Source organism: Sebastes umbrosus, chromosome 13 (assembly GCF_015220745.1).
Source record: "Sebastes umbrosus isolate fSebUmb1 chromosome 13, fSebUmb1.pri, whole genome shotgun sequence".
Classification (NCBI taxonomy): Eukaryota; Metazoa; Chordata; class Actinopteri; order Perciformes; family Sebastidae; genus Sebastes; species Sebastes umbrosus.
The window spans coordinates 26,580,022-26,607,490 of record NC_051281.1 but is presented as its reverse complement, the minus strand read 5'-3'; the positions used below and the strand labels follow the sequence as shown (position 1 = coordinate 26,607,490).

At 41.7% G+C, this 27,469-nt stretch overlaps 1 protein-coding gene across 6 annotated transcripts; it reads right to left on the bottom strand.

The window, feature by feature from the left end:
* Nucleotides 1–153: 153 nt before the first annotated feature.
* slc37a1 (solute carrier family 37 member 1) lies at nucleotides 154–27,469 on the bottom strand. Of its 6 annotated transcripts, none has more exons than XM_037790152.1 (21): nucleotides 27,294–27,469; nucleotides 25,431–25,747; nucleotides 21,790–21,871; nucleotides 19,314–19,434; nucleotides 18,942–19,020; nucleotides 16,154–16,289; nucleotides 15,151–15,227; nucleotides 14,250–14,416; nucleotides 13,802–13,854; nucleotides 12,012–12,089; nucleotides 10,967–11,005; nucleotides 10,113–10,235; nucleotides 9,209–9,299; nucleotides 8,119–8,181; nucleotides 7,828–7,913; nucleotides 7,237–7,285; nucleotides 5,525–5,598; nucleotides 5,333–5,411; nucleotides 4,541–4,638; nucleotides 3,890–3,954; nucleotides 154–2,938 (listed from the first exon to the last, which is right to left on the bottom strand). In XM_037790152.1, the coding sequence occupies exons 2-21, from the start codon at nucleotides 25,484–25,486 to the stop codon at nucleotides 2,923–2,925; spliced, it is 1,632 nt and encodes a 543-aa protein (XP_037646080.1). In that variant the 5' UTR covers nucleotides 25,487–25,747; nucleotides 27,294–27,469; the 3' UTR covers nucleotides 154–2,922. The 6 variants fall into 6 exon arrangements, with proteins under 6 accessions (XP_037646080.1, XP_037646079.1, XP_037646082.1 ...); XM_037790151.1 differs by having other exon boundaries at nucleotides 25,431–25,651; XM_037790154.1 differs by having other exon boundaries at nucleotides 12,012–12,086; nucleotides 25,431–25,651; nucleotides 27,294–27,467.

The following is a 27,469-nucleotide window of genomic DNA, read 5'->3' as shown; positions in this document are numbered from 1 at the left end:
GGTTTCTGTCTGTCAGCAGCTTACCATTTCAGATGACACCTGCCACCTCCAGCTGAGTCTTAAGGCTCCTCCATGCCATGAATTAGACAGATTTAGCCAACCTGCACTAGTACGCTGCAAAAAAGAGCCATCAAAAACACCACCCCGGAACAGTTCAGTGAAGAAAACAATTGATTTATTTTTGCTTTGGGAGTGAACCACCTCCAAACCAAGTTCATTTCCAAAGAAGCAAAGAAACATTATAGAAAACCAACTGGCCAGAAAAAAGACACACAACAAACAAGGCACACAATGATTCAAGTGCTCGGCCTACCACTGACACATACAGTAAGAAATATACACAACAACGAAGGCATTATGTCTCAATGAATCATCATGAAGTTTAAAATATAAATATATAGAACATTACCAGGTGTTTGTATTTTGTGGATTTTACTCTATTACAGTTTGCAGACAGTAAATTAACAGAATTTAATTATAAATGTTAAACAAATCTGGAACAAAAATCACTAACAATCTTCGTTTTCAGATTTTAAATGCTTACCAGATCAGATATTGGATGATAAGATTCACTTTGACAAGCTCTTAAACAATAACATATCAACATTGCACTGCAAATTATATCCATATGAGCTTTTACAAGTAAGTCATCTAATTTGACAAAAACAATTACATTCAAAATATCTTAGTTCCCCACCCACAGAAAACATACATCATTATCTGCAGGTTTTTATATAAAAATACAACTTTGGTGCCTTCATTACATAACAAGTTCAGAAAAAAAAAACAGAAACCACAAAACCGACAGGAATAACTTAAATGACTTAAATAAGGAGTCTATTATTTAAATTACAACATGATCCTCACAATCTCTTTGGTACAGTAAGGCAAAGGTGACACTGAAACAGCAACTTCCACACAGTTAGAGGAGAGTTGTAGTGGTCTTGGTTTTGTGCGCCGTCACCCAGAACTGAGCTGGTCCAGTGCCGCTCCCCCCCTGGGAGAGTTCAGCATTAAAAGCACCAGCTCAATAGTGTGAACATAGGAAACTACTAGTGTTCCCATCAAGGTTAAAGGGTCAGTTAGTCACACTTCCCTCTAGTGGGATCTATCCGTAAACAGTTTTGCTTGTATTTGTCCAGGTGGAGATTTCTGCCTCCACACCGATCAATTCAATAGAAAATTTGACATTTTGTTTTTAATTTAAATTCACCCCCATTTTACTGGGCTGAACCTAGACAAATAAAACCAAAATGATCTGACATGACAGATACAACTACAGGTAAGAGAGAGTAACTGATCCTCTAAAAAGGCAAACAAACACAGTTCTATGTACATTCAGTGTTACTCACCCAAATGCATTGTTGTATCCTGGAGCTGAATGCATTTACTTCCTCATTAAACGTCTGCAAAGCTGCTTTTTGTATTATTTAGTATTTTGAATCATGCATTGTTTACATCCATGTCCACTAGCTGGCTAGTGTGCGTCCTCGTACGAGACCCCTTGATAAAAAGTGCTCCACGGCGTTACTAGAGATCAGGAAGTCCACAGGGTACCGGCTTTAAGGGCCATGTTAGGCTCCATGTGTGAAAGGGGCTACAGAAAATTCATATGTTTTTACTGTTTTGGGAAAACAAATTCTGACACACAATATCTGACAAGTGCATATTTCACAGATATTATATCACTGAATAATACCAGGAACTAATCAGAGTCCAGGGATTCAGGTTCCCATTTAGTGTACAGCGGCTAACTACAGGAACGTAGTCGAGCTCCGCAGCTACCAGCTAACAATAGTTGTTTCACAACTTGATGGATCCCATCTAGCCCGACCCACAGACTGAACTGGCAGTTTGAGAGTAGCTTATTTTTTCCTAATCAATCATCAGTAAGCGTTTTATCGGTCCATCTTAAGTCACTGCGGTTGCTAGAAGTAAGCATTTTAAACAATAATCAAAGAAATGTATTGATTTAAGAATGAAGAGGTTTTTTTTTTCTGTAAGTCGACTTACAAACACCTGCACACATCATGCTTTTGTGGCAATTTTGGCTGTTCCCATTTTTTTGGGTCTGGCAAAGGAACCCGATTCTGACGAGCCCCTTCTGAAATCCTCCTGAAAGCTTGATTGGCTCTGCTGGTTTGTTTTCAAGCCGCCAACATGATTCAAAGGTCTAAAAGCAGATTAGATGCCACCATGGTCCACCTGGAAGGCTGGGTTTAGGTAAAAAAATAAAAAAATGGTCCCTTGGGTATAATTTCAGATGGTTAGATTAGATAAACCTGACTGTCAGGGTTAGATCAGGTCTTATAAGGAGAAGAACAGGAGGATAACTACAGTAGGATCAATGAGGACACAGTCATGGAAGTTGCTGTTTCAACACGTTAAAGTAAGGCTAGTTTCATATATCTGCCGGTCCTTTGAGTAGATACAGTAGAGCAGGTAGTGTGTTCAAGCTCACATTGGCTGCCATAGGAAATAGTTCAATAGAGGAAGAGGAGAGAAAGAGACGAGGACGCTGAGTGTGCAGATGAATCCTCCAGACCAGCCAGAACTTCAGCTTCAGCTCTTCCTCAGGGACGCAAGTACAGTCCTGTTTACAGCGGACTACTGTAGCTGGCATAGCACTGTGTGTGCACACACATACACACTTTATAAACATGTGCCTGTGTGTGTGTGTTTGTGGTAAGTGTCTCATGTCCAGGACAGTCCAGTTATTGTCAGAGCCACATAGTCCATTTCAGGCTTAGACAAGTGGTTTCAATGCACTGTGTGTGTGTGTGTGTGTGTGTGTGTGTGTGTGTGTGTGTGTGTGTGTGTGTGTGTGCGTGTGTGTGTGCGTGTGCGTGTGCGTGTGTGTGTGTGTGTGTGTGTGTGTGTGCGCGTGCATGCTCCTACGTGGAGGCAGTGCAGTCAAAGTGCTCAGTGCTCCTTCAACCTGCGGGAGAGACAAACATTAACACCATATTGATAAGTTGGGTGTCATTAAGTTTTATAGTCTGGAACAATAAGCTCTATGAAAACTGAACCTGTTGTCCATGAAGGAACATTGTTCTTTATTTCTTCTTTACCTTTTTGCTAAGTACATTAATCAAACTATTAATTAATATCACATTTTGTGTTCTGGCTTCACATTGGTTCATCTGATGAGGCCTGAAGGTCCTAAAAGATCCCGACAGTGTGAATAAACCCCTGGCTGAATATCATCCTATAATATACATGTATAATATATCTAATCTAATATATATAATATATATATATATATAATATAATATAATATAATATATAATCCTGAAGCCTTATAGCCTTCTTCATTTTCTGTTCAGGGATTCTTTTAGTGGCGCCTTGTTCTCTGAAGTATATAATAATATACTGTATATAATACAATATAATAATAGTGATTAAATCTATTTTCATGCATAGGGAACTCTGTGTTTCTGTTCAGTATTGAGATCTGCCTTTACTAAATGTAGGAATGTTTCTAGTTCATACATTTTATTTAAGCGTTCTTTATTCATTTTAAATGAATCAGGAATGATCTTGTTCAAAAATAAACCTGGCATCCTCCACTGATGAGTTATTGATCTCAATAAAGTCATGGAATTGAAATTGTTCACAAAAATCAATATCCTGTAATAAAGATGGATTGAATTTGAATTGGCATATACGGTGGTGGTCAGATACCACCACGTAATGTATTCTGCGAAAATAAACGGTGGATGAACTGGTACTAGTTTAGTGTTCAATGTACTATATACTACTATACTATACTATACAATACTATACTATATACTGTATGTGTTCAGAGTTATAGCTGCTTTTGAATAGAACTGGAGAAAAATATTTTGACACCATAGCCCAACATTTGAATATAAAATCAAAGACTTACTCTACAGCAGAGATGGGACGGGGTTTAGTTGAGGTCAGCTCCTTTGACACGAGCCGTAGCAAAAGCTGCACAAAGTCAAACATTAGTTCATGTTTGTATTTTAATACAGCTTTTAATTTCTTAACCATTCAAAACATATTCCTACTGTGTTGTGCTGGTATCAAAACTTGCATCTAAAGCTGCATTAATACATTTTTTTTTGCCGTCTTGGGGGCAGCAGAACATCTGCTATATTATCACCATTACAATATCAACATTCATGGAGATGCTGGAGTTGTGTTTGTGTCCACCTAATGAATGTAAGTCTCTCTACCAACTCCTGAGAAAGATATCAGTGTCTTTAGCTGCTAAATGCTCCACTCCGTTCACCAGCTCGGTGTGCTGTTGGGTGCCGGGCAGGCAGTGTGTGCAGTGACTTTATCAGAAAACATCTGTCTGCTGCTGGAAACAAGCTTGATGACAAAAACATTCGAGCTGCAGCTGCAGAGTTGGTGATAATTCTCTGTGGGTTCAACACCACGAGTGATCCAACGTCAATATAGGAGCAATTGTTTAGTACAGCTGTGAGGACAACTCTATGAAACTCATTTACAACAGTTACTATCATTGCTGATGATACTTGTGTTGTTTAAGGTTTTTTAAAGCACTCACCAACAGAGCGAAGAAGTCAGCAGTCATGAGCATGTAGAAGACCCGATCCCAGCCGCCTGAAGACAGCAGCCCGGCCAGCAGGGGGCCCACTGCTGCACCTGATACCACAAACATCAGCATGGTCATCATCTCAACTCTTAATGACAAATATAAAGCAGTCTGGGACAGGTTGAATACACTGAATACAGAAAGAACGGAAGACATACCACCATGAACACCACTAAGCAGATCATTAAAATATAACATTGGTAATATTTCATATCTAAAGCAGCAGTGGGTAGAAATGGAGCAAATATGATTAAAAAAAAGTTATTTTTATAAAACGGTCACTATATCCTGACAGTAGTGTATGAGACAGATAATCTGAAAGAAATCATGTGCCTCTGTGTCCTCTCAGAACATTTGAATTACAATATGCTGAAAGGTTATTATGGAATTTTTCGCCCAATGATGCCAAAAACGTTCTGCCTACTGAAGCTTTAATTCCCAAATTCCTCTGTGCCGTAGAGCTCCACTGTTGTCATTGAAAATAGTCCTCAACAAATGCGGCATTTCTTCCTGTTTGAGTAAAGTTTGCTTAAAACTACAGGGACCAGGAGGAAATGACTGAGCCTTTTTATAAAGAAGAATCAATAGGCCTGGGTCCGAGTGCTACAGACAGGGTCGGGAAGCTGAAAAGTATTGAGAGAAGGATTGTCCTTTGGCAGGTTTGCATGATAGAAGGTCATATGGTGTTTCTGTATTTTTTCATAACTAAAATTGTTATTGCTGGGTTATTTCAGTGACACTGACCTACAGATCCTGTCCCATCGATGATGGCAGTGACAGTAGACAATGCTCTGGCGTTGCCTTTCAGGCTCTTGTGGGTCCCCTGGGGTCAAAGGTCAAAAGAGAGAGGTAAAGAGAAGAGGGGGGGTCTGTGCAGATTGAGTTTATAATCATGTGTGAATTCAGTAAACTGGGATTAGAGTTAAACACGCTTACCAAATCAGCAGACACTGCAGTTGTGATGAGGGAGTATGGTCCATTGACTAGGCATCCACACACCAACAGCATGCCTGAAAAACACAGACTGGGTAAATTTCTACAGCCACCCACATCCACTCTACTCCCGTGTACTTCCCCTCCTGCTGAAAATGTACGTGGCATTTTGATCAAGTTTTCTATTACTTCAGTTTGGAGCGAACCCTGTAGGTAGTACATCTAATTACACCATATCAGAGCTGCGCGGCTGCAGCACCTCATCCTCTGCTGTATCCCTCTGACATTTACAGATTCCCTTCAGCATATTGTTAGAATAATGAGCCACAGCTGTGACCGTCATGAGCTCAGCGTGAAAATGAATTAAGAGTCATCAATCGAGCCACAGCGTCTGCACCGAATGAGCCACTGATGATCATTAAGGCCCACCTAATCAACCACGATGAGCTGCTCTGATACATTTAGCCAGGTCATGTGACCTCATTTATCTGGATACATGATTAGCAGCTGGACACACACAGAGAGATATTTTGCTCAAGTGCCGCTGCTCTGCACTGCCCCTCATACGGCGGTTACAGCTGATGAAGCTGTCCTGATCAACCCACAGCACCATTGCGGGAGCGTAGCGCCCACCCTCCGGTTCCCCCCTCGGGTAAACACTGTTAGCTCTGTTTTCACTGTTAGCACCATTAGCTATGAGCTGCCGCCGAAGCTGTCTCCATGTTGAGAGCCGTGCGGAGGCCATAGAAATGCTCCCAATCTCGCATTTAGCACCTTTAAGCCTCAATTTAATTTAAAAAGGTGAGTTGTATAACAATTCACCCTTCGTACATATATCATGAACGGGGAAATAAGCTATAGAGACCCAAACCGTTTTTTGTACCAGGCTGTAAACATGTTTATTTCTGCTGTAAAGCTGGGCATTGTAACGTGGGGGTCTATGGGGATTGAGTCCCTTTTGGAGCCTCCAGTGGCTATTTGATGAACTGCAGTTTTTGGCACTTCCACTTTTGGCTTCATTTCTCACCCGGAGGTTGCTGCTTGGACGTAACCCGCCTCACACAACGCTCTACAGGATAAGTGGGTAGTGATGATCGATGGATGGATGGATGACACTTTGCAGTGTATAAAACTTAATCAAACTATATAAACCAGTTATTGTCAAATTTTCCAGTTGAAGTAGGCTCCAATGTCACGTCTTAATTCATTACTGGGTCTTTCGCTCCTCTTAACACTATATGCAAGTTTCCTGTAATAACAAGATACCAACTTATGATGTTATGAGGAGAAATATTTGTTTTAATGAGATACGTTAATTTTGTGAAATAATGAGAAGGCTTTGTGATATAACAAGATAAAGTGATATGTTGTTATAACACAAAACCTTTTTACCTATACTTCATAAAATGAACTTTAAATGTTTGTTTACCCAACCCATTTAGTGTACAAAATGTCAAAAACATCACAATGTTTTGTCTGATCAATGGAACCAAACACCCAACGCTACTCATTAGACGATGACATAACGTGAAGATTAGTCTGGTTTTCTTTATATTTAACAAACTGGAACCAGAAAATATTTGGTAGTTTTCATAAATCAACAATTCTTCTCAAAAATACCGCTGAATAATTTTGGGTCCATCAACTAAAGAATGAATCATGTAATCACTCAGCACTAGCTCTGAGTGGGATGAGGAGTGAGAGCTGGCTCTTACCGATGGTTGGCCCCAAACCGAACTCGCTGATCATGGAGAAGCCGTACAGCTGCAGGAAACACAGAGAAAGCACGATGGTCAAAACACTCACATCTGCAGTCACTATTCATAATTCACATGATTCACTAAATTAGCAGCAACCTGATGTTACATTCAGCTCAAGTGAAAAGAGGATAGCTGAGTCTACCACTGTGCTGTAGCTTCTTGGAGTTATCAGAAACTGCAAAAAAAATGACATTTAATACTGCATATCTTTTTCATGAATATAAAGTAAACAAAATTGTAATGAGTAATCTGTCTAATGCTCCCCTGCTAAAAAAAAAACACATGTGGTTTCAGTGAAATATGTTAGCTTTAAGTGCTACACAGCAGGGGGACAGGATGCAGACAGAGGCCTGGTCAGCAGTGCAGGCTCCTGTTTAAAGTTGATCTATTTATCAGTCACTTATATGCTTGGGTGGTGTCTGTCTAGCATGCTACTTGCCACAGAATAGACTCCCTTCCGGTCTGAACTTCCTAATCTAACACTGTTAGAAGTCACTAAGCTCGATGTTTGTGGATGGGTGTAGCAGCAGCGCAGTGGGAACCTACTGTAGGAGCAGCCAGCAGCAACATGACGGCACACGTGGTGGCTCTCTTCCCCAGTTTATCAGAGATCACTCCTGCCAAGATCCCCCCTGTGGATGCATGTACACGCACACAAACACACATAATAGAGAGAGGCAATGAGCCAGGAAAATAGCATATAACATATTTCATATTAACCATGATGCACAAAACTAAGTTAATACTGACAGTAAGTGAATGTGGGAAGAAAAACCACACACATCACACACTCTGTCTCTCTCAAGATGAGAGGAAAATGTGAACAAAAGCACCTACCCACTATTCCTCCCACATCAAACAGGGTGGAGAGATCTCCAGCCTTCTTGGCATCGAGGTGAGCTGAGACACACACACAACGTAAGGTAAGGTTAAACAAAGAGAGAGAGAGAAATGTGTGTCATGTTCCGCCTTCTAAAATCACTGTAATAAACGTATTCCTCACTTAGTTTCTCTTTACACAAAGAAAAGAAAATCTGTTTAACAAATTACGAAACACTGTTGTTGAGGAGATTCTTCTCAGATTAAAACTATTGTTCCCGGTGCAACCGAGACAAAAGGAGGTTAAAAACCCTTCGTACAAACACAGTAATAATCGACCAGCACTCTCTTCCTGTAGTTTCAATGTTCATCCGTACCAGCTGCTTTACATACAGCATGTGAGCAAACAGTATTTACTCCAGAACACACAAACGCCAACTCTGTTTCTACGTAAAACATTTAACCAGTGATGTTGGTCAATAATTTACACTTATTTTTAAACAGGAAGATGACTGTGAGATGCTTCCAAGTTAATGCACTTAACTTAAAGGAACACTGTGTAGCATTTGGGGGGATCTGCTATTGGCAGAAATGGAATATAATATTCATCATTATGTTTTGTTTAGAGTATAATCACCTGTATAAAATAAGAGTTGTGTTCTTGTTACTTTAGAATGAGCCCTTCATATCTACATAAGGAGCGGGTCCTCTTCACAGAGTCCTCCATGTTGCTCCACCATGTAGCCCACAACGGACAAACCAAGGAGGGGATCTCCAAGTTTCCAAAGATACCAAAATAAGTCCCAGTGAGTTTTGGGGCAATGTGTAGAACACCATGCATATAACATCTGGAAGTCATCTGGTGTACCTCTAAAAATATGGTATCCTGGGCTTAAATATTTCCTTAATCTTTAACATCATATCGTGTCAGTTAAGACTTGACTTGAACAAGCAGGTAGAGAACACAACAGTATACTATCATATAGTGTTGAAAATCAAGGGTTCAATGAAATAATCATTTTTTGACATTATTTTGTTTAGGTTCGTTAGTGAGAATTCTGTGGCAAAATGAAGAACAATGATGGTTGTAGTTGTGTTTGGTCCTCACCTGCTTTGGTCATGTAGAGCGGCAGCCAGAACAGGAAGGTGTAGCTGACCAGCTTGGCAAACAGCAGACACAGAGAGAACTCGATCACTCCCTGCAGAGACAGAGACAGAGGAGGTTTTCTGGGACTGAATGATACCTGTCTGACTCAACTGCCCTGATGCGATAAATCCTTCCTACAATAATGACCTATTGAACTGATGAACCCAGTCTGGTACAGAGACACAAGCATCTGTCAAACTACTTCACCACAAGGCATTTTAGAGATTATCTAGTCATAGGGTCTTATTTAAACGATCTATAGCGCACGGTCTAAAGTGCATGGCGAAAGTGCATTTAGGGCGTGTCCAACTCCACTTTTGCTAGTTAAGCGGCGCATTATCTGGGCGCAAAGTGAGGCGCAAGGGGTCTAAGGGGTTCTATTTAGTCTCTTAATTAATCTTAGGTGTGTTTTGGGCGTTTCTTTAATCAAACCAATCAGAGTGTCATCTCCCATTCCCTTTAAAAGTCAGGTGGGCCTGCACATCAGCACATTGCTATTTAAAAGGCAGATTCAGCAGATTCAGCAGGAGAAGCTAGTGTTTTTCTGCAATATAGGCTATAGTTCACAACTAACATGTTGCAGTAATTAAAAGGTGATATTATGTTAATGATGAGTTCACTTGTTCAACTTGTTTCCGCTGCCACTAAGTGGCCAAAAAAAAATCTGTTATTGAAAGATTAAAGTACCGCTGTGACTCTGATGTCCACAGATTAGATCTCATTTACTGACTTTGTGATGCTCAGTGGGATCAGCAGGGTGACTCTACACTAGCTAAACAATCCCATGGTTGTAAGTAGATAAGCAGATGTGTGTGTGTGTGTGTGTGTGTGTGTGTGTGTGTGTGTGTGTGTGTGAGTGACTGACTGGTATGCGTAGAGCTCCCATGAAGCTGATGGCGGACGGCTCCGATTCCCTCTTCACCACCACGACCGGCTGCGTGGGGACACACACACTGTCTCTGGGCAACAACAGCTCTGTGTCGTAACTCTAGAGGACAGGAGGGACAATGATCAGTAACCCAGTTACAGACAATCATTCCCAGCACCTTCAGGTGGCTTTTTATATGTTTCAGTGATTTTCAACCCAGAAAGAGGAACAAGAACATTTGAATGGTGACCTCTGACACATTGTGTGACAATAAACAAGAGAGAGAGGAACAGAGATAACTCAGTCAAACTGTGATTTGAAGAGTAATCAAAGACATCTTTATCCAGTTGAGTAACCAGTGTTATTCTGTTATTGATACTATCAATGCCAGCATTAATCTCGGGCTGTTAACTCATTTGGTGTGACAGATGGGCAGGGTTCACCATATAGACCAATGCATTAAGTGACTTAAAGATTAACTGCAGTGAGAAGAACAATTGCATACCCAACCCAGCTATCATTTCATAAAGGTTCAAGAAACACTGAGGCTGAATCCAAATGTCCCGACTCCCCTGCACTTGCAGACTCGTGGACTTGACTGTGTAAATCCATATATATAATATTCATCAAGTCTGCAGGGGAACATAAGCACTCCTCCTGCAGCCTACTGAGAGTCCACAACATGTGTTACTGATGTGCCACAAAGACTCAGTGCACAAGTCCAGAGGACAGACGTTTGGATTCAGCCTACCAACGATTTTTCAGTGTTCATCCAGCATCCCGCGAAATCTGACAAGAGTGACTGTTGCTGAAGCAACCACGAAACACCTGGAAGCACTGAAGGAACTGACCTTCCAGTTTTGAACATTATCCTCATAATAGTAGTAGTCCTGAAGGGATCACAATGACATACATTAAAATACAACTTACTACAGTCCATCCTTTGATACTGGGTTAAATGTCATTGATTTAAACAGTTACCAGTTCATCAGGTACACCTGCTCAATCTAAAGCACCTCATTACTGGACTATTAGTTTTCAGTTGTATCTAATGTAGAATGTTTTATTAAGAAGTCTTCAGGTTGTAGCACTGTACCGAATGTCTTTTTTTTACATGCAAAGCTTCTATTGAGGTTTTCGAATGAAGCTTCGACTGTTTTATGACGTCATCAACCTAAAAACATGGGAAAAATAGATTTTGTGTCATTGCGGTTATATAAATAATAGTAATTTATGGTGCTGGTAGATTGCTAATAGACCCCCTCGTTAATAGAAATCTCCGTTTGTCAGTGTATCCTCATTATATATGCACTTGTACACAGCCACTATCATCTCTGTATACATGTACTACATGCATCCTGCGCCAGTCAAACACTGACATTATGGAGCACTTGTATCTTTTATCAGTCTTGGTAGCTGTAGTATTACCGGTGCCCAGTTAATGTTAAAACACTCGGTCCTTAGTTGGAGCTTGGCTTTTATGCTTTATATCAAATATACTTCTTAATCTTTCCCTCCATAGCTGGACAGTTGGTGGTTTTACATTTCTCCATATCACTGTAACCATCTTCTTTGTGGTCAGCAGCAACACTCCTAGTAAAAATGTCTGGTTTTTGTTATCTTTATCCACTGAGGTCTCTCTCAGTGTAATATACTGTACACAGTATATAATCTAAATGCTGGCTCTAAAGGGAGGTCAAACCCCAGGCTTTGCTTGATCTCCATCTGAATGTCTTTCCAGTATTGAGATAATTTAGGGGCAGTCCCGATAAATGTGGGCGAACAATAAACAATGCACTAACACGCACGCACGCACGCACGCACGCACGCACGCACGCACGCACGCACGCACGCACGCACGCACGCACAGTGACACACACACACAGTGACACACACCTGGGTTTTGTTTTCCTTGTATTGCAGATACACCTCAGTGCGTCCATTTACACCGCTCCAACTTTTGGTTTGAACCTGCTTCAAAAGAGAGAATAAATCACATTATTATTCACACATTCTTTCAGGCATTAAAGGAGAAGTCCGCTGTTATTCTTTATGTTTCTTATCGCCAACTAATCCAATGACAAGACCAAAACCAACAGAGTGTTAGTCCGTCTCTCAATACTTCCTGACGTCCCTGCTCTGTCTGTGTCACTCTGACCCATTGGTTCCTAGTGAAGACATACATCTTTAAAAGCACCTCACAAATGTATAGTTTCATTTTTTTTTTTTTTTAAAAGGTCCTTTTACTGCATAGCCACAAAGGCCTTGTAAATCTTCATGACAACCGTGTGTTCACCGTAATGATGGGAGGATAAATATTAGGAGAAAGATGTGTTGCTAGTTGACTTGCAGGTGCAGTTTTAGGTGAAACTTAATGTCCTAAATGGGACATTTTGATAAAACAACCTGTAATCATATAAAGTGACCCATTAGTAAAATATCCTGATATTTCTTTATGCACCTACAGCATTAACCCCAACCCCTGATTTCTCTGTCTGCAATATACAGCTGGGTGACAAATAAAGGCAAAAAATAAGATAAATGTGAGAGATTCTCTGTTAAACTCTACCGGAGGGATGAACACCGTTTCTTCTAAAAGGTAAGACAGGTGTGATAAGACAGGTTGAGCCAATCACAACAAGCAACATCACACGGAAACAGCTGCATAGCAGTGGATTGTAATAACAATGGTGGATCACCTTCTCTCAGCAGCTGACAGTCTTTGGAGAAGCTCATACAAACCACATTCAGATATTAGCTGACTTAGCAGTCAAATTAAAACATGCTGTACTAAATGATGCTTCCACCAACGAACACAGGTGCTGCCTCGGTGCGTACGTACTCTATATAGCACTGATGGTACGTTGCTTAAGCCTGCTGGTCTGCCACAGCCTCACTGTGTGGATTTAATGACTGTGAGCTAGATTCATCTCAGCAGGCAGAGCCTTGTGACAGTGCCTCTTCCTCTCTGTCCACCGACACGTCTACTTGCCATAATGGCCACGGCTGACATCTTCTCAAATGCAGCTCACACCTCCGAGACACATTCAAAGTGTCTCACTGACAGCGTGTCCTTTCACGGTGTGAAACTTTATTGAAATAATTGGGGCAACTGTCTTAAATCCATGTCCTCCCAGTACATGTTGATACATTTGATGCAACAAAAACCTGGTGACTGAGAAGGCCGTTGTGCCCTGTATAGAGACACCTGCATTATGCTTCTCTGTTCCTTTGTTAAGGTTTTTCCTTTCATTTGTCACCCATCTGTAGAACTCATAATCCTATTTTATTCCCCCAAGTAGAACTACCGCCTCGCTGTTGTATGCCTCTGCCACCATGTCTGTCCAAAATGTCATCACTTCATCATTTTATCCTGTTAGACATTTGTGTGAAAGTGTCATAATTAGCATATGAATTCTTGGAGGATGGATGGGCAGACAGACGGACAAGCTGAAAACATAATGCCTCCGGCCACAGCCAGACATTCGCCGGCGCAGAGGCGTAAAAATCCAGCAATGGGTGTGAATCCTGAAGTGAGACACACACTGAGGCAATAATGGATGCTGGTACAGGCTACACAGTGGCACATATAAAGTACAAGCATTCACATCTAAATACAAAGAAAGAAGGCGATTGTGTTTCCATTTTCTAAAGAAAGAAACAGGGAAAGAACTCTCTGTACTCACACTCTTGCCTGGAGAAGAATTTTGAGCATACAGGGTTTTCAGGTCATTTGGATCTGGAGAGGGGAAAGAGAGAGATGCCTTCAAGTTAATGATGCTCCTCCATTTACAGCCTGTGAAGTCCTGCTAAGAGCTGCTTCTGTTCTTCGGTGAGCCAGCAAAGTGCAAAGACTAACAGCCACAGAAAGCAGGCTGTTATGGCTAACTACTCTCACAGCTGGTACGGAATGAAAACATGTTCTTTCAGCGAGTCAAAGGCCTTTGCACAAACCATTAGAGTGGGAATCAGCACCGCAAATGGAAACTCACTTTAAGGAAGAAAAATGGGTTAAGCCCATTAGTGTGTGCACTTTGAAGCTAAATCATTCACACACAGTAAAAAACTAATCAAGCCAATGAGCAAAATATGAACGTGTTGTAGCCCTCCAGCCAATGGGGAGGCTGCACTCACGCTCAATGAGGAAGAAGAAGCAGACGATGCCCATGACTGCGATGATGATCCCCGGTACGATGAAGGACATGCCCCAGTTGGAAGAGACGTAGTAGCCGGCGATCAGAGAGCCCAGGATGTTTCCCACTGAGGTATGAGAGTTCCACAGGCCCATGATGAGTCCACGCCTGACAGACGGACAGTAGTGCAGTTTATAATAATGCAGGACACATTGAGGAGGATACAGCCATTTCATACAGGAGACGAGCGGGATCTACTGATGGACCTTCACCCCGCCGAGGTTCATATGAGACGGTATAAAAGTATTTGCATAACATATTTCTTAAATTTCCATTGTTGTTAAACAACAGGCCGACGGAACAACCAACAGGGGGCGCTGCAGCAGCATCAGCAACGCCACTTACTGCTCGATGCGCTGTGATGGGTTCAAAGTCTGTGGCTCTACTTTGTGTCTGTCGCAAGCTGCTGTCGTTGTTGGTCAGTGTCACTGTCTAAAGCTAATAATGATGGAGCCCTGACGTTCACTGTTTTAATCAAATACTATAGATACTGTGTTTCTACTGGCTGTATGCAGAGCAGTTCTCTGAAAACTGGGAAACAACTGCATTCTCACTGGTTAATGCAGAGACAGTGGACGCAATCACGAAACCAAAACATATTCATTTCTACCTTTTAGGGGTTTTCTTTTCATAAGAGAGCACATGACTTGATTTACAGAGCAGATCTGTATGTTACGGTGATAGAACTTGGTCATATCGAGTTAAAATAATAACATAATAATAATACACCTACAATACTTGACACTGTCCCATAAACCACTACTTTAAAACAGAAGACAAACTGAAATCCACATGTAATGTTTTCCTCTGCTGAAGTCAGTCTAGGAATGATTCCACCTTACCTTCCTTTTCCAAACCAGTTGCCGATGCAAGTCACTACACTGGGCCAGCCAGTGGTTTGGACTAAGCCGTTGGCCACCTGCAATCACAAGAGGGATGGAGGAGGACAGTGAGGCATTAGAAACACATATTATTTGTGTGAGCATATGTAAATGCATGGGTACATAACCCTGTGATTATCTATGTGTCTCTTTGTGTGCTGCTCTCTGTATTTGGAGTGGCAGAGCGTGTTATTCATTCATCTTCTGCGGCAACAAATACCAGACATCCCTTGTGCAAGATCTGCTATCCTACCAGCTTCAGCAATGACACAATAGCTAGCTGGCCTGCACCTCAAGCAGAGAACTGAGGACAGGTTTCCTTCTAGCAGATGTACCTGTGTGTGTCGCTGTCGTCTGTTTACTGGCTCCATTTTCATGACAGTGCTATGACTTGTTGGCACCTTAAAGGGATAGTTTGGGTGTTTCTCAGTGGGGTTGTATGAGGTACCTCTCCACAGTCAGTGTATTACTACAGTAGATGGAGTTTGGAGAAACAGACAGGAGTACCAGTACGGCTGTGGATGGGGGCAGCAGCTAACGCATTTTAGACTCCTAAAATAATCACATCAGTTTAAGTGTACGCCACATTTAGAATATTTTCACTGCTTAACCTCGCCGTCAGACAGCTCTTTATATCCTTCTACACTCTCTTCAAAGTCACCACACTCTATTTACAAAACAGCAATTTTACCTCGCAGAACACAGGAGTTGCTGGTCTACCGCTGCCTCCATCGGTTAGATTGTGTTATGGTGTGACTTTGGTGAATCTGAACTAACCCTTTAAAACACCAAAGTCTGTTTCTCCAAACTGAGGGCGCGCCGACCGTCATCTACTGTAGGTAATACACTGGCTATGGATCAGTACCTCATACAACCCCACTGAGAAACACCGGAACTATCCCTCTTAATCCTCAGGGTGAAAAGTGGTGTTCATGATTTACTAATGCATTATGCTGTGTCTCACCTGGACAAATATATAGAAGCCCAGGTTGTGGATGTTGTAGACATAACCCAGTCCAAACAGGCAGGTGAACAGGCCGCTGGCCAGCATGCCAAACGTCAGGTAAAGTCGAATGGGCAGGCGCTCCCCGATGATGCCGCTGTATGGGCGAACAGTGGGGACATCATGTTAACCACAACAACTTACTCACATCAAGAACGTTGTGAAATGTCTCCCTACGTGCAAGCTTTGTTTCATAACCGCCACCGAGGAGATTGTGTTTCAATTCTATTTGTTTGTCTGTTAGGTAGCAGAACATCTCAAAAACACGTTGTGACATCTAAAGCCACAGGACAAGTGATTAGTTTACAGTGATGATCCAGGTCCAGCAACTTAGACAGATTAGAGTATTTATGAACCCCTCAACAACCTCACATGTTAGAATGAAAACTATCTGGCACTAGTACAACATAACTGCGTAACATGTTTAAATGTTACACGTGTAATTCTATACATATTTAAATTAAAATTAAATGTAGAAGATGGTGCAGTCTTGGTGGAGGTATGTGCTTTGTGAGTGCTTTCTAGCTGTGTTACATGACCAGACTAAATGTTATGGTAGGAATACCTGTGTCAATCAACATGCAACATTAATATGTGGGTTTCAATAATAGATTAGATCAGTTTACATTAGATTGGATTAGATTTCCAGAACACACACAGTGACAGAAAAGAACAATGAAGTTACAGCAGCTTCTGTAACAGTAACTGCTACAGAAAACCAAAGATCCCTTAGATATATAGATAGGAATGCAATTTAACATTTTTGATTGTAATTTTGATAAGTTTGTATGCATTTATCTCTTGTTAACCTCTTCCACTCCTCGGCCGACTTTACTTTTTTCAGAAGCTGTAGCGGGCTTAGTTTTATAGGTAGAATGAAGATACTGGTATCATATGAAACTAGAAGTTACGCTAAATTTTGGCGAGGAAAAACGGTCATGGCCATTTTCAAAGGGGGGAAAATAGTTTCTAGGGGTAACCACAAGTCTCCCCTTTACAGACATGCCCACTTTATGATAATCACATGCAGTTGTACGAATGCAGTATAAATGTGTTATTGTCTCCTATTCTAAAAATGGTGTATCTGAATATTTCTGCATACTGCGGTCCCTAAACAGTCTTGGAATTACATAAACTGGGTATCACTGTAAAGCTGAGACAGTTGAAACAGAAGTTAGAGCGTCTTTATCTTCTGTACTGTGAGTATTCCCCAGTGAAACGGAACATTTGAGCGGTGTACAGTTACAATAGGGATTTAAATCGAATCCTTCGCATTTGATTGGACCGCTAAAAAGAGTGGGCGGGCTTAGAATGTAGCGTGATACGGAGTCAAAGATCCTCTATATAACAAAGAGCATGCATTTCAAGCTCCGCCAGTGGTTTGAAATGGGTTATATATTTGCATAATGTATTTACATTTTCTTTTGCTAATATTAGATATTTACACAGCTAACAAACATATTTAGCATCACAAAAATGAGTCAGTTAGGGCGTTAGCGAGCGTTGGTTGTCAGATCTCTGCGAGAGCGTGTTGCTAAGACAGAGAAAGGTCTTGAACAAGAATGTGAGGAAGATGTGTGGCTTGTGAAAAATGGGTCTAATATTTACTTTGGTGACTACGGGGAGAAAGAATCAGTCAGAATCTGTGTTCACGTTTACTTCTCCTGTTGGAGCTAATGAGACTCAGGACCTACTGGCAGTCTCCTGAAGAGGCGGAGCAGAGGCCAAACCATGAATGTATAAAGAGAACTGGATACAGAGTTGGAGGCGGGGCCCCGTTCCATTCCTATGAAAGTTGCTCAGTGGCGCATGAAGACAAAATGGCTCGACTTCCGTCTGGTAAAGTAGCCGGATCTTGGGCACATGGAACATGCGCAGTAGCGTCCGCTCGGACACATGATTCAGACACGGGGTATCAACGTCATGCCGTTGAACTCCAGCCTCGGTCTGGGCCTCATTCACATGAACGGAGGAAGGGAAATAACTCTGGATTCAGCTATTAGTGTGTTTTACAACTTTTAGGACCTAATGATTTAAATAAGGGCTATAAGAGTGTTCGTACTGGGGAGTTGATTCACCTAAAAAAAAAAAAATGATCCGCTGAGTTACAGACGTCTCTTTTCCAATGTAAGTCTATGGGAAAAAGTCTTTTTGGGCCCAATGGCATCACGTGACAGACACAGACGTTGCAGTACCACCGTTTGGCCACTACTAAAGTTGGGATCAACGACCGGCGCTCTTCCTGGGGGCTTGGGCCAAACCTACGTAACACAGATAGAGGAAACGGACTCTTTCTAAACCGTCTCTACAGAGGACTGTGGCTCCACACACACACCTCCCTTGAGGCTAAAAGTGGCAAATTGATTGATGGATGGATGTCATGATATTATGGGTTGGTACTAGCTTACGTAAGCCAGCTCCAAATGTATTCAGGCTGATCCAATTGCATGCCAATCCCAGGGCGTTCTGCATGCATTTACATCTGTTTTTCCTTATTTAAATAACGTATCCAGATACAGATTGTATTTTAGTGCCAGGTGTAAATGGGGTGAAAAGACCGTTTAGCTATATAACGGGGTTGAATGCCTTTCCCTATTAATATGTGTATCCGTTGACAGATTTCACTGATTTTCACCACGACCACAGTCAACATAATGGATCATCTTCATATTTTGTAGTTTATTGTGTTCATATACTTTGGCAAATGTATTCTTCACTTCTTCCTATTCACCTCTTCTTGCCATCTTACCTGAGGTACATTCCCACTGCATAGGCACAGAGGAAGGAGTAGTCCATGGCTCCCAGCAGCTGTTTGTAGTTCCTTTTCTCTGACAATAGAAGAAGAGTTGGATAGTTGAGGACATCAGTACATCAGAATTAGTTCATCCTCAGCTCTGTTTATTGGTCTTTCTGCTTCCAGGTTCTTCCCTGAGCAGCAGCAGTGCACGGCTTCATTCATATCACAATTAGATTTTTCAATTTCTAGCAAACTTAGGGGTGCTAAAGGGAACGCATTCTAATGGCAAAACAACAGCATCATGCTGACTTTAATAATACTAGGATGACTTCAACACATCCAGCACCCAAACAGGAATATATCAGGAGTCAAGCAGATACCAACCAAAAGGCTTCCAGCTACAGTCCATGTCTGTGTGGAGAGACGGCAGGGGGGGCTGCTGGCTGCTGCTGGAGAGGGCCGTGGCGATCTCACTGACAGAGGAGCAGTTCTTATGGAGCTCGCTCTGTCAACACAACAAGGAGTGCACCATTCAGTTGGCCAGAAAACACTAACGTTATGTGCAACAGGCTCCATCTAACCCTATACTATCACTGTAACTGTTGTCTACAGTGTCCGCTCGTTCTGTGGAGAGGACTGCTGTGGCTGCAACACCAGCACATTTTAGAACAAAGGCTTGGTTTATAACATCACAGTATGTTCAAGATTAGAATAGTTTTGAATTTTCAATTAGTTTTTATTTTATTATATTTTTTGTGTTTGTTAGTTTTAGTTTAGTTTCAGTTTTACAGATTTAGTTTTACAATAGTTTTACTTTTTGTTCGGGCCAGATATAATGTCTCAGAGGTAGCTACACATAGGCGACATACAAAATACATGGTTGGAGAACTGGAATGGTCGTAATGTTTCATGTTTAATCTTCGCGCTACTTTAGTGTCCGATGTGAAGCGATTGCAGTACAGCACCATCTCCTGGAGGGACAAGTCTGCTCAATTTCTGTGGTCCATGTCACGAGAGTTGACAGAAATTCATGCCGCCTCCTTTTTCCAGTAGTGATATATTATAGCTAAAAAAAAATAAAACCGAAATCAATTTATATTAATTTTTATTTTATTTTATTAGTTTTTAATCAGGAAATATAGTTTCAGTTTAGTTGTAGTTTTTCTTAAATATAGTTTTTATTTAGTTTCAGTTTACTAAAAATATTTTTGACTGCTTATTTTCCTTTTTAGTTTTAGTTTTAGTTTACTATATTAACCCTGGTTCAGAAGAATTGTTACCGACTGCAGCTTGGCCGCAAACTGTTTTCCTAAAACATTACATACCTTACATATTTACATTATGAATAAATGGACTATCTTGGAAAACCATTTTTAAAACATCTCACCTGAACCAAAGATGTATCAAATATATCAATCTGCTATATAAAACTACCAGTTAGACAGCTTTAACATGTACCAGACCACCAAAGGAAAGTTTTCTTAATAACCTACACCAAGTCTTCTTCTAGAAGTTGTTTTAAACGTTAATTACAAATGGAAATTATAGTAATTCTACTTATAAAAAAGACGGTCAAACAATATGAATAAATGGATGATAAAATCAGTAATAGTACATGCAGGTGCATTGATGGATGTCATGTCGAGTATTTGAGGAGATTAACTCCACAGAATGTTCTCCCTATGGGAAGCATTTCATTCAACCACATTATATTCATTTGTTTCTATATTTTAAACCAACCTACATCCTAATATCCACCAAATATATATGTAACACAACAAATCACATACAAACTCTGAGTTGTTTGTGTAGCACTCAATGCCAGCCTGACACCCTTCTTGGTTAATATGTGTGAATGAAGCATTATGCAGACAGTGTGTGGATTGACTCAGTTTTTCTGTTCTTGGTGTTATGCTGCAAGCTTTCCATTAGATATGATCTCCACAACATTTTCTTGCACCAAAACACACTCTTATAATAATTGTACAGTATTGCTCATTGTGACCTGGGATAGACACACCACCACCTCAACCTCGTCTAATACATTGAACACACACTTTCTCATTTAGGATTACTGCTATTACACTGAGCTCCTGATAGCAGCTGTTGTGCAGTGCCAGCTAATTCCCCAAAGTTTATAGGGTAATTTAGGTATTTTTCAACCTGAGCTTATTTTCCCATCTTTTTGTGATTAAGTGACTAATGGAGACAACACTTTCTGAAACTGGTTCAGTGTTGAGGGAGAATGTTGTAACCAGCAACCGTGAAACGAGCTGTGAGGGCTGTGAGGGCAGTGAGCAACATCAATGTAACGTTACATCCACTAAAAATTCTTGTTGTAGCCACTGACAGGCATCCACCATGGATGTATTCCACTGTTCCACCGTCTTCTACCAGCAACACGTCACCTCGCCAGATTTCACAACCACATGTCTCCTTGAGAGAGACTCTTTCCATAATGTCACACACTTCTAATAACACCGGAGCCTGTCATGGCAAAAAACAGCACTTTTAGTGGACGTACATGGCGGTGCCAGCTCGCCCCGATAAGATGACATTACAGCCTGTGAGCAGCTGCCATCTACAGCGTTCTCCCTCAATACTGGACCTGTTTCAGAAAGTGTTGTCCCCATTAGTCAGTTAGACACAAACACATGGAACAATAGGGTCCAGGTTGAAAAATACTGAAGTTACCCTTTAAGTCTGGCCTCTAAATACGATTATCATCAATAGAAATCTCAACTGAACTTAGTCTTCAGTTTTAGACTGGGCTTCATCACTGTCAGGGAAACTCTGCTCAGGGTGTGTTACTGTATGTGTGAATGTGATATATACTACTACAACAATGAGCATTCGTTACCTTGACGATGCTAATGGGTTTCCTGGAGAGGTGGAAGCTGGTGTAGAGCAGGAAGGTGAGGATGAACGTGAGAGCTCTGTACCTGCAGAGAGGACACACAGGAGGGCAGCACTGAGAGCTCAAATCCAAAGCAGCATGTTCAGTTTCAAGTCTGAGGTCAGGGCGTGACAGGACACAACTCACACTGGTATTTTTAATAGGCCTGTTTATCTCTTTCATTGCCAACAAGACAGGCTAAAACCACAGCACACATATTTGCAGAGATCACCTCACAAATATTCCTCCACAAAGTATGTCAACAGTAGTCACGCAATCCACAGGAGATGGAATTTAGGGATATTTGTGTAACATTAACAGATACTCAAAGGTGTGTGGCTGACATTATGCCTTTTCCGGCCCTATTATGTAACGAGCAAATATAGAAAACAAATGTAATCACCAGCCAGAATGAGCGTGACGCATTTTACATCTGATTGGACCTCCCATATCTGCCCGACTGGGATTACAACACACGTCAGAAGACAGGGAAAAGTATTGTGAAATATTTAGGCACACAAAGAATAAGCTATTTGACATGTGGCTGAGGTCTGAAAGACACATTAACGATGATTATCCTGCAGACGTGTTGCTTGTAAAAAGCGAGATGCCGACCACATAGAATGTGTGAGGCAGCTGCTGTTCACATTAAGCAGTAGAAGACTGATAGAGCCGTCTGTACTCCGTTGCCAATGTTACACCCTTCTACTATGGCGTCATACTTTCAGGATATCCTGGTTTGCTTTGTCTCTCATTCATGTTTACACTCATCTTAGTGCTGTGTTTTGTGTTCTGATTTTATCTGTGTGCTATATAGTGGAGGCGTCAGGCTGTTTTGGACGCTGGAGATGGACCATGGGGCAGTTTGAGATGAGCAACTAGACACATTCTTATGCAACAGCTGGATGGCATGCTGTGAGCGCGTTCCCAGTGTGTGTCCTGAGTAAAGCCGGTAAGACGCCGCTCTAACCCAGCTGCCACTGACAGCACACTGTGTGCTGAAGATACACATGATAACTAACTGAAAACATATTTATCCAACTCACAATAAAGCTTGGTTGTTTTATTAACGAGGCCTTTTCATTGGTCTGATAAGACAGTACATTAAATGATTTACTATGAAATTCCTATTAGGATATTTTAGTCATTATGGACATTTGTGTCAGGACCACAGAAAGTATTTGTTTCTGATTGGCTGGCAGGTGTCCATTTAAATGCTACGACAGGACATCCAAAGCAACCATTCAAACCAAGTTGCCATAGAGTATGAATGTATGATAATTAGGGCTGAATAATGAATTGTTGTTGTTTTTTTTCTTCAAAATCGCAGTTTGAAAGAGTACAATTTACTAATGTCAGAGCCACGTTCACTAAGGTGTAGATAATTAAAGCTACGGTTGATCTGAGCATGCTAGATTTTTTAAATAATCCAACCTATAAACCCAGCCCAGTGTTGCCAACACTTTCCAATGAAATTAGCTGGCAGCACTAGCTCCAAAAGTCCTTAAATCTAGAGAAAAAGTCACCAAGTCATAAATTGTGAAGCAGCTGGTGGAAGACTCTGGTGACGGTGCAATGAGTGTACGGGCAGAGTGCACACACGAAGGCAAGTATCAATCATTACATTCAGGCCAAATGAAATGATTGGACGGGCTTATTACAGTCCAGTGACAGTCACAGATACCAGATTTGACAAATATTTGTGGTTAGCCCCCGGATCTGTAGCTGCCAAGTGAATGATTGACAACTGGCTCGTAGTAAACAGCAGTTTCCCGCTTCATCATATCAGTGTGTTAGATTGATAATCTATCGCTGGGAGTTGTCGATCAAGGTCACATATCAGGACTCTTCAATCCTGGCTCAAGTGAATAGTTTTATCAGTAAATCAGTGGGCAATTTAAATCTCCCTTTGATACACAGATGCATGACTCACAACAGCAGGACAAAGTGTCAGAGATCTGATCTGGGTTCATTATAAACGGAGAAATAAAAACACTAAATCTAAAAAGTGAAAGACTGACAAGGATAAAAAACAGGATATCCAGCACTGAAACTACAGGAAAGGTCAGTTTGGCCCTTTGTCATGGGCACTATAAAGACACGTCTCACTAAAGAGGAAATTAACCCTGTGGCTATAGGAAATACTTAACCTGGACAGGTTTTTCATGTTGTGTAACTGAGAGTACAGTTTGAGCCTTGAGCCTTGCTACAACTGCATTAAGTTGACAATGGCCAGGTTTTCATCCAAATGTATTGCAAATTGTAACCGAATTTCCACTGCCGCTATGTGATTATTAGGAGTTGGTCCATCTAGATAAGCAGTAGGTGGCACCAATCCTCCAGTCGGGTGCCATTATACCATTGCAGAAGAAGAGGGCGCAACAAGATGACGTCATTAAAAGAGCGCCAGTCGAACAATGTAGAAACCGAATGGAATTATGACATCTGTGTTTGTTTCATGTATTAATGTGAGGAAGGTTACTGTGTGGAGACCGGACGTTGAAGTCACATGCTTCATGTATGTCATCATTTATTCGCTAAATCGCATTTTGTGCTGCTCTGTGTGGTCTGCTCCCGGATTTCAAACCGGACCAACATGGCGGCTCGTTTGGAAACTTTTCTCTTTTATCATGAAAACAGTTCACACAAATGTGTTTCTGAAAACATTTGAGATGAGAAATAAGACATGCAGTGGCTGAATGTGTCTGCATTTACACCTACAACGGTTAGTTTAAACGTTTCTTTTTGAGAGTTTCCAGAGGTGGCAAGTCACCATTCGCAATGGTTTATGGGATGAGTAGTTCCTTCTCTCTTAAAGTAATCATGTACATCAGTGACCAGCTGTTTCAGGAAATTACAGAGCCTTTGATAAATCTGTGAGCTGTTTTTAAAGATTTAAGTCTTCAGTAGGAACCAATGGACTCGGCTGAGCAAGCACCAAAGACGGGGCATGAAGGTCAAAATGAGAGACGGACTAACACATTGGTGGATTTGCAATTCTCGTGGGATATTTTTGACAATAAGAAAGATATAGAAACCTCCTACTAACGCAACAACTCATATGACCGACACTAATTGCATTTGACGTCAAGGCTCAGTCTATAGTACACTACAGTCTATAGTACACTACTACGTCATCACATTTTGAGAATGGCAGCCAAAGCCCTCAGCAGAATGCCGTATTTCCTGTTCTCAGGACTCTGCTACGCACCTTAAACAGTTTGCAAATATCACGGGAGTGCATGGCGTGACCTTACTGCTCAGCTCAAAATGTCTGTGCTCAGTGCTGATTGCTCCACTGAAAGGTCCATATTGCAGAGAAATATCTACATAATTAATATTAATTAACTAAATTAATTAATTAAATAAATAAACTGTGAGATCTTGAAGAAATAGTCTCGGATGGGGAAAAAATTCAATATGTGAACTGAAAATAAGCACACGTGCACACACATTCAAATAGACAGAAACAACTCACACTTTCACATTAGTTTCACATTGATGGCAAATTGGCAGTCAGGAATGAAAACTCATATAAAATGACAGTGAGCTGAAAGTAAAGAGACCTCACCCCGTTAAACACACACAGTCAAGTTCACACTTACCACTGGTCCCTGTCGAAGGACACCAGCATTCGGACCCCAGGAGGAACAGAGGCCATGTTTGGATGTGAATATTGACAATGACGGAGATGGGCAGCAGATGTGGGCTCACGCTGAGGAGGCTGATGGGGTACACGCAGACATCATGTCATCTCCATCTCAGAGGAAGCTGCTGGGAGATCGGCAGCAGGAGGACACATGGTGGACACAGTGAGCTCTGGAGTCTGAGAAGATGACAAGAGAGGGAGAGGGGTGAAGAAGAGGTAGTGGAGGAGGAGGGAGGAAGAAAAAGAAATGATAAGAGAGGAGACAGGGTATAGCTGAAGAGATAAAGAAGGAGAAATGGAGAAGTCCGTCAGTGAAAAGTGGTTTAAAAGGCTCATTAAGTCATCTGACATTTTGTTTTTTACTGTTCAGTTTAAACCTCATACAGCCGAAGTCCATCAGAGCATAAAAAGCCGGCTCACCTGTCAAAGTTTTGACACCGATTTTAGAATAGTACAAGTGAGAAAGTCTCTGCAGTAACTCTACAACAGAGCAGAAAGCCAAACTAGGAGAGGCAGAACTATCAGCAAATTGTTGATCATTGATTACTCTTTTAAGTCAGTTATCTAGTGAAAATGTTCATTATTCTCTGGTTCAAGCTTCTCAAGTTTGAGGAGTTGCTGATTGTCTTTATCTTATATAAATAGCTGTGTTACACGTGCATTAGTATGCTGGTTATAATCAGGGTTTTGGTGAATCCTGGTAAACATGAAGCATGGATGAGCCCTTACAGTATATGCCTGCTACTCCAAATGAAACCATATATTTAACCAGGTATTTTTGGTCACAGAAATGCAGTAAGTCGTTTACTGTCTGTGTTGTTCATGTACTTTCTCTACCCAGATTTAACAAGGTGGTTACATTCAAACCAATGCCACACAAAGCCTCATCTCCGACCTCCTTTTCCCCTAAAGAACACAGTGAAACACTGGCCTCAAGTTTGATCTGCTGCTCAGCTCATCCATCTGCCTCAGAGCAGCAGCTCTGGACTATCACATGCTACACAGAGGAAACATGATGGACCAGCAGCAGCAGCTCTAAACTATCACATGCTTCACAGAGGAAACATGCTGGACCAGGACCAGCAGAAGTCCTCCTCTGTCTGTCTGTGTGTGTGCTCCAGTAGAGAGCTGGCAGCGTGGCCACGTTACAGCCAGGACAGAATCACTGCTGCCATACAGCCTACACTTACAAATGTCATGTGACAGAAATAGCTTCCTACAGTAGTTTCATCACTGAAGCTTCATCTTATGGTAAATTGAAACCACAGCTCTATGGCTGCAGTAGCCTACAGCTGTGATCTCTCTCTAACCCTAACCCAGACACAGAGACAGTCCCACAGTGCATTCACACTCCAGATCCTTGTCTTTGTCCCAGTGTTTGCAGAGGCTGAGAGGAGCATCTGAAGCTGCAGACGTGGACGACAGGGACTGTTAGGACTGATGTTATTGTCTCTTATATTCCTCTCATATACCATATGTCTTAGAGTAACCACCTATAAATCAAATAGAGACCCTGTACTTCTCAGTGATGTATATGGACCCAGTGGACAGAGACACAGAGACATCGTCCAGGCCTCTGAGCAGCTCTTTAACGGAGCTACATCATACACACAGTAGTGAAACACAGTAGCTGCCCTCATGCCGGTAACAACTCACTGCCAGCTTCCTGCTCGGTGTAACGACAGCTAGCTAAACCACATCACGGTGGATCACACGGTCACCCGCCGACCGTCGCTCGGTGTCGTAGCCTACCGGGATAAAAGCACTCCGCTCCTGCTGAAGAGGAACCGACGCTCGGTACCGGGATAAAAACACTTACCGTGGAGAGACAGGCGGTGGTTCTGTGTCCGTGTGTTCGTGCCTTCAGCTGAGCGACATGTCCTCCTCCACTTCCTTGTTGTGTGAGAGCGAGCTCACTGTCACCACACACACACACACACACACACACACACACACACACACACACACACACACACACAGCTGGGCTGCTCTGAC

What these genes read in the sequence shown, in the direction of transcription:
- slc37a1 (XM_037790152.1), bottom strand. Translation starts at nt 25,486, where the DNA reads ATGGCCTCTGTTCCTCCTGGGGTCCGAATGCTGGTGTCCTTCGACAGG. An exon ending in CTGCAGTGTCTGCTGATTTG is followed by an intron (nt 5,412 to 5,524) that starts GTAAGCGTGTTT and finishes CTTTGACCCCAG; the next exon opens with GGGACCCACAAGAGCCTGAA. An exon ending in CGATGGGACAGGATCTGTAG is followed by an intron (nt 4,639 to 5,332) that starts GTCAGTGTCACT and finishes TTGTGGTATCAG; the next exon opens with GTGCAGCAGTGGGCCCCCTG.